Source organism: Priapulus caudatus, unplaced genomic scaffold (genome assembly GCF_000485595.1).
Source record: "Priapulus caudatus unplaced genomic scaffold, Priapulus_caudatus-5.0.1 Scaffold1201, whole genome shotgun sequence".
Taxonomy (NCBI): Eukaryota; Metazoa; Priapulida; class Priapulimorpha; order Priapulimorphida; family Priapulidae; genus Priapulus; species Priapulus caudatus.
Window position 1 is genome coordinate 2032 of NW_014578262.1, and position 7941 is coordinate 9972.

At 49.7% G+C, this 7941-nt stretch overlaps 1 protein-coding gene across 1 annotated transcript in view; it reads left to right on the forward strand.

The window, feature by feature from the left end:
* Positions 1–7941, forward strand: part of LOC106815787 (E3 ubiquitin-protein ligase PDZRN3-like) — a gene marked incomplete at its 5' end in the record, with an annotated part of 17597 nt that overhangs the window by 1746 nt on the left and 7910 nt on the right. Inside the window, one exon of the mRNA XM_014820295.1 lies at positions 3517–3655. Coding sequence (XP_014675781.1) covers positions 3517–3655 — 139 coding nt within the window. The remainder of the gene's footprint in view (positions 1–3516; positions 3656–7941) is intronic.

Here is a 7941-nt window from a genome sequence, read left to right on the forward strand (position 1 = left end):
CTCTCTCTCTCTCTCTCATTCTCTTCCTCTTTCTCTCTCTCTCTCTCTCTCTCTCTCTCTCTCTCTCTCTCTCAGTTCTCGCATCCCTCCCATCTCCCAGCAGCCTCGCAGGCAGGGCGTCGAGCCACCGCTGCTGTTACTGCCGACTCTGCTGACCTCACTCGAACACAAATATTCTTTCTAATGCGCTTGTTTATCGTGTCGGTTGTAAAACTGCGGCAGTTTTGGCTCGCGTGCGTGCGTGCGTGCGTGCGTGTATGAGTATCTGCTTGCATTCGCGTCCGCGGCCCCGTGGAGAGTTTATTTGAGTTTGCTTCGCATCTTTTGTCGAGATCTAACGCGCTTCCTGTTGCTGCTACTGCTGCTGGTGCTACTGCTGCTGCTGTTACTGCTGCTGCTGCTACTGCTGGTGTTGCTGCTACTGCTACTGCTGCTACTGCTACTGCTGCTGCTACCGCTACTGCTGCTGTTGCTGCTGCTGCTACTGCTACTGCTGCTGTTACTGCTGGTGTTGCTGCTACTGCTACTGCTGCTACTGCTACTGCTACTGCTACTGCTGCTGCTACTGCTACTGCTGCTGTTACTGCTGCTGTTACTGCTGGTGCTGCTACTGCTACTGCTGCTGCTGATGATGATGATGGTTATGATAGGTCTATATATTATAGATATTCCCTTCCACATAACACACGATGTGTGTGTGTGCGTGCGTGCGTGCGTGCGTGCGTGCGTGCGTGCGTGCGTGTGTGTGCGTGAGAGAGACCTACGTCGTCACCTTCAGCAGCTAGCGGCCGTACTATGCGTGACGCTCACATCACGGAGCAATCGCCTTATTAGAGCCCCCCATGAGATCCTCCTCTTCTTCTCTCTCTGCATTTTTTTAATTTTATTACAGCGCGCATGAATAGCGTATTTCGCTGCATTACGCGAACAGCGAACATTATTGTCGTTAATTACCACTCCGTAGCTAATCAATACGAATCTACACCTAATTAAAGCTGATCCTCCAGCGTTAAGGGCCCCATATGCCACTCAGTTGTCGTCGTCGTAGTTAAAGAGTTGTCGAGCGTTGCTGCTGTTGTTGTTGTTGTGTGATAAGTAGCACGAGTATGATGACTGAGTGATGGTGAGAGCGTGCGCGTGTTGCTGTGATGACCGTGATTGTAGTCTGAATATCACAGTACCGTACACACTGTACACACGGTACTACTCTACTACCGTACACACTGTACTACTATACCGTACTACTGTACACACGGTAGTTGCACCCTTCTCGCTACGGCAAAACCGCGTGTTACTCTCAGAGTACACACTATATACGTACGTGGAATGAAACACTGTGTACGCTGTAGTGTATCGCTTATATAGAGATTTAAATAAAACGATATAGTATATAGCGTATTTAGCTTAATATATCAACTCGCTTATAGTACGTTGTACGTATGTACGGACGAAAAATCATATATCATGTATCATATAAATATTCTACGGTAATGTCGCTACCCTACACTAGTGTTCATTAAACTCATACTCATATATCATGTATCATATACATTATTCAGGGGTAGAAATTAACTTTTGAACACGGGAGTCCAACGGACTCCCGACCCTCAAAAAGAGGGAGTCCGCAGCAAAATAAGGGAGTTCGCAGTTTGAAGTTCAAAATTAAAGAATATTAACAATAACGCATGTGCTTATTTTGAAGATTCATGCGGTTGCACGTCTGCCCAATTTTCCTTGGACATTAGCTGAAAAAATACAGTAATTCAGTGAGGACGTGCTCTGAAACGAACTAGTTAGTATGGCAGTTTTTTCAGTGAGTCACACGGACTCCTGCATATGTCAAATCAGGGAGTCCGACAGTAAATCAGGGAGTATTTGACTCCGGACTCCCGTTAATTTTGCACCCTGATATAGCGTATTTAACTTAATATATCAACTCGCTAATAGTACGTTGTACTTATGTACATACGAAAAATCGTCTGGATATAACGAGGAGAGAGGGGGTCCATGCGCGCGGGAGAGAGGGGGTCCATGCGCGCGGGAGAGAGGGGGTCCATGCGCGCGTGCCCCGTCTCTCTGTCTCTCTGTCTCTCTCTCTCTCTCTCTCATTCTCACTCTCACTCTCTCTCTCTCTCTCTCTCTCTCTCTCTCTCTCTCTCTCTCTCTCTCTCTCCCTCTCTCCCTCCTCCGGTTCCTCTAGTTCCCATGGCCCCTCGCTGTGCGGCACTTTGTACCACCTCCTGCTGGCTGGTGGTTTAGTTACGGCGACGTTTGGTTTGCCCACCGGCTCGCTCCGTCGGTACCTTTTACTGATGCCGCGCTACACTCGCTGTGGTAGCGCCGCCGTGGAGGCGCGGTAGCCACTCTCGGCTGCGGCGGCCGGGAAGCTTGAGTTAAAAGCCCGGCTCTCCCCACCCCCGTATAGCAACCCCCCGGGGGGAGGGAGGGGGGGACTCGCGTAACAGGTGAACCATCTGTCAGCGCTAGTAGTCGCCTGTGTTGCTCCTCTCTCCTGTGTGTCTGTTCTCTCTTTCTTTCGCGTAACTCTCTCGCTCTTTCTTTCTCTCGTTCTTTCGATCTCTGGCTCTCTCTCTCTCTCTTTCTCTCTCTCCTTTCTTCTCCGCTCGCCTCCTCTCTCTCTCTTCCTCTCTCTCTCTCTTCTTTCTTTCTTTCGGTTCTTCTCTTTCTCTCGTTCTTTCGATCCATAGGCCTCCTCTCTCTCTCTCTATCTCTCTCTCTCCTCTCTCTATCTCTCTTCTCTCTCCTTCTCTCTCTCTCTCTCTCTCTCTCTCTCTCTCTCTCTCTCTCTCTTTCTCTCTCGTTTCTCTGTCTCTCTCTTCTCGCTCTCTCTCTCTCTCTCTCTCTCTCTCTCTCTCCTCTCTCTCTCTTCTCTCTCTCTCTTCTCTCTCTTCTCTCTGTCTGTTCTCTTTCGCTCGCACGCCACGCTCTCTATCTCTCTCTCCCTTCCCTCTCTCTCTCGCTCCCTCTAGGCGTGTTTGGTGAGTGAAATCGACACGACTTTCTTTTATTCGTTCCCGCCTTCGGCCATCGGTGACTCGGTGACTCATTGCTCGCATGCGTGCGTGCTCGTTTTTTTTCTGTGCGGCAATTTAAAAGCTGCCTTCCACTGAAATCTACGAAGCATCTTACTTAAAATAGTGTTCTATGCAAGCCATTTGTACATAAACATTATATTTTGATCAGATATATCCAACACAAATGCTTCCTTGTTCCGCGTTAGGATGTTTACATCGAGTAAAGCGTCCCGCGCTTTTGTGCGGAGTATTATTCACGCAGCGACTCCGCGTGACTCGACCTCTACGCGTATAGATCCGTGCGTCATCAGGGCATGCAATATAGTGCGTAATTAAGCCGAAATTCTTATAATTTCACTAATATCTCCAACGAAAGTAATTTCAAGTAGGAGGTTATTATATCTCTCAATGCTAGTCATTTTAATACTGCGTTTGATCCCAAATGCGCGTGTCTGTTGCTGTCAATGCTAGTTCATTTTAGCGTTGATTGTAACGTGTGTCTGTGCTTGCCTGTTTTGCAGATCAACGGTATCGATGTACATACGCGCGACCAGGCAGTGAAGTTGTTCTCCGAGGACCGCCCAGACATTACGCTGCTCGTTGCCAGACCTCAGTTCCAGGTAAGAACCCCTTTCCCCCACCACCACCCAACTCACCTTAGTCACCCAACTCACCTTCGTCACAAAACTCAACCTGCTCACTCACTCACCTGGTCACTCGCATCACCTTGTCACCAACTCACCTGTCACTCACTCACCTGGTCACTCGCTCACCTTGTCACCAACTCACGCTGGTCACTGCACTCACCTGGTCAACTCACTCACCTTGTCACCAACTCACCTGCTCACTCACTCACCTGCTCACTCACTCACCTGGTCACCAACTCACCTGCTCACTCACTACCTCACACACAAGGTGCGCGTGATGACGCGAAACACGCCAGCTGATGCATTCACCTGTCCGTGTCGTAATCAGCTGATGGACGTTCATCTACTGGTGATCGTCTGCACGGCTGCGTCGTGCGTCCGTGCGTCCGTGCGGTTCGTGCGTGCATGGCCGTGCGTGCCGTGCGTTCGTCCGTGCATGCGTGCGTGCCGTTCGTCCTGTGTGCGTGCGTGCGTGCGATGCGGGTCGTCAGTGCTGTGCGAGGTGCGGCGTGTTGCGATGCATGCATGCCTATCTATGTGATTAATGTGGCACGAATGTTGCTTGCATCATTTAAAAGGGTGTTTAACCCTGCAGTTTAAACAGTATGTAGTTAGTTCGGCTAGTACTATTACCCGTAGCCTATGCTAAGGCGATCTAATATATATCTTGGAGTTTAACCCCAGTAATTTTAACCAGTGGGCCATTTCTAGGGGTCCGATTAGTGCTGCCTTAGTATCAAGAGCGTATTAGGAGTTGTTTTAGTATTGTTAGTATCTATATGTTTATTCATGCGCTATGAAGGCATCGGCATGGCAAATATTAACCTTGTCACAAACATGCACGGACTGGCACATGCTGCATACACTACTGCGCCTACTGCATATACTGCGCTACACTGCACATCTGATTATACACGCCATCTCAAATGTGCCGCGCATGTGAGCACTAGGAGGCCTTGTAGCCAGCTAAGTTGGATCGAGAAGGAGATAGAACAGTGTAGCTTGCTATGGCGTGCCGACGCCTGCCTATCTATCTAATCTATCTATCTGTCTTAATCTCTCTCTCTCTCTCTCTCTTTCGTCTCTCACGTATATATATTAATAATATATATATTAATATATATAATAATAATATATAATATGTATGTACGATAGCAAAGACTCGTCGATTTGCATCGAGGACAGCACCCCTGCGCATAAACACTCGCTTCTGAGTGATCACGCTAACAAAATATACTAGGCGCACGCCTCGTCGCCCTGCCTGCCCCGTGATCACCGCTGGCTGCTGCTGCCCCTGGCGGCGGCGCTCGTTAAGGCCATGGGGAGAGTAATTATACTAGAGGAGATACATGCTATCGATTAGCGCGATACGAGCGTTACGCGGAGTGTCTCTGATTCGGACTCCGAAGAAAGGTGAAAATAATGCTTCCGTAAGATTTCCGCCATGGTTTCGTGCGACGCCCATGGACGACTGCCCGATAGGATTTGCGGCATGTGCGCGTGAGGTAGCCATTGCATTCTTGCAATGATGAGATTAAGTCTAATAATTTATATATTTATGGGTGTCTTATCGGACCGTTATAAAAGTCTTAAAAGTCTTATGTTGCAGTGAGATAATTATTGTTTGCTGTGGTTAGAACACCCTTGTAGTCTCCTGTGAATGAGACAAGCCCTTGTTTGGTTGTGATGATATAGCTCTTGTAGTCTATTGATGAGATATCTATCTATGCTGTGCATGAGACAGCCCTTGATATGCTGTGGTTAGACAGCCGTTGTATGCTATGCCTTAGACAGCCTTGTATGCTGGTGGTTAGCAATATAAGGCTCTCTAGGCTACTTGACGGCAAGGCGGCGTGGTTGCGTGGTAGGGGGCGTGTTACTGATTCAAGTTATGTGCTGCAGTCGCTGGGATTCCCCCTGTGAATTGCAGACCTGAGGGTTGGCCAGGTGGAGGGGTTTTAGCAGAAATAATGCTTACTACAAGGCATCTACATCACAATGTAAGCTGATGTAACAACTGTGCGGCCTCGAGCAGAGGGAGCGGGGAGCTGTGTGAATTGGCAGCTCCGACTAAACTCAACTAAAGGTTTACGATATTTAAGTCTGTCAGTGCGCGCATGACATAAGGGCACTGCTTATATTCACATCCGTTACTTACCGTCTGCTCCAAGCTACGCGTTTGGGCAAGCTTAAAAGCAAAGAAATTCAAAAATCCTGGGAGTGGTAAACTGGCTTAATTACCTCGTTCTCTCTCTCTCTCTCTCTCTCTCTCTCTCTCTCTTCTCTCTCTCTCTCTCTCTCTCTCCTCTATCTCTCTCTTCTCTCTTCTCTCTCTCTCTTCTCTCTCTCTCGCGCTCTCTCTCTCTCTCTCTCTCTCTCTCGCTCTCCTCTCTCTCTCTCTCTCTCTCTTCTCGCTCTCTCTCTCTCTCTCTTCTCATCTCTCTCGTCTCTCTCTCCCTCTCCATCTCTCTCTCTCTCTCTCTTGCGCTGTCATGGCTTCGTACGTTTTCAAAAGTCGCAACCCCGCAGCAGTTAGTGCCATCTGTATCAACCACACAAATCAGCTTGATTCTCTCATGATCATGCTGTAGGACAAAGCGCAGCATTCATTCTTGTCTAGTCGGCGGTGCCACATGGAGCATGGGTCAGCAGGGAGCATGCCCGGGATTAGCAGCAGCGAGCTAAACACTATGGAGCGCGTTTCATTAAATAGCTGTCTATATACGCTGGCTGTGGGGGTTAGAGCGCTGTGCATGACAGCGCAGCACAGATGTACGACACATTGCGGCTAGCTTACATGCTAGAAATCAGTCCCGGGAACATGGGGGACATCACACACACACACACACACCACACTCACAAACACACACGCACGTCACGCACGCACCCACACAGCGCACACAACACACACACACACATACACACACAACACACACACGCACGCACACACGCACGCACGCACGCCACGCACGCACGCACGCAACAGCACACACACACACTAACTGTGGGATGTTCTTCTCTCTGTTGTCATTCTACATCTCTATGTTATGCTAATAAGGACTCTGTGGGTTCACCACGTACAACTAATCGTGTCCACCATATAGCGCACGCGCGAAAGTAACGCTGAGAGTGTCGAATGGCCACCCAGTGTACTGGCCGGAACGTATCCTGGTAACTATCTAATATTGCCGCGACTCCGTACCTCGCCATACATCCACTAAACGAATCTAGGGAGTCGCCTACGCCTACTCCCTAACCCTAACCCTTAACCTTAACCCAACCCTAACCCTACCCTAACCCTTACCCTAACCCAACATATCAAAATATGTACCAGGGTACGTTCCGGCAGTACCCTGAGCCGGGACATAGACCTATGAAAAAAGGAACGCCATACACTCCAGCGCATCCAAACGTCCACGCGAAATCCCGACAGTTACCCGTATGCCACCAAAAGACAGAAAACATCAATTCCGTAAAATAACCGATCAGACGTGGATGCGTTGGAGGAGGGGGAGGTGGGTAGTGGGACACGTGGAAAGGATTTGTGCCCTCAATTGCGCCTGCTAGGTTCCCTGCTCGTGTGCTCTGCTGTGGATTGGTTATGCACGGCGTGTACGATCGTATATATACGCTTGTGTTAGCCGCTCACCCAGCTCATTTCGCTCGGTCGCCACACGGTTTAAGCCCGTGGCGGCCTGCGCGTTAGCGGCTATGCCAAAAAAGAAAGTAGCTTCCTTTTCAATACGACCGAACACAGGCTGTATTTTTTTTTCGCGGCGCGATAATCGGCAACCTTGCAGCGCCGGCAATCTCTTAAAAATGGGCGCGCTTCTGCCGAGCTTTGTGTTTCCCGAGTTAGGAACGCGCTGCTTTCTCATTTGCGGCCCTGCCAGCGGCAGTGGCCGGCCGGTGTGTACGAGAGAGGAATTCCGTACGAAGCTGAGTCCGGCGCGTCTTGTGTGAAGAAGCACTCGATCAGATATGTGCAATATTGCGGCCTTCGGACGACGGACGTCTGCGCCATCGCTCCGCCGCAGCGCGTTTCGGGTCTCTTTGAACTTAAAGTGCCGGCGAAAACTGCTGTTGACCTTTGACGTCCTGGCGGGCTTGAGAAGCAGTGCCAGGGTCGTTGGTCGTGCCTCGTTGCAGCGTTCGCAACCTTGGCTTAACTCGACCTTTACGTCGCATGCGTCGTCGGCGCCGCGCGTCGTCGTTTCTTGTGGTTTATGGCTGGATATCCTGAGTGAAGACATCTCTGG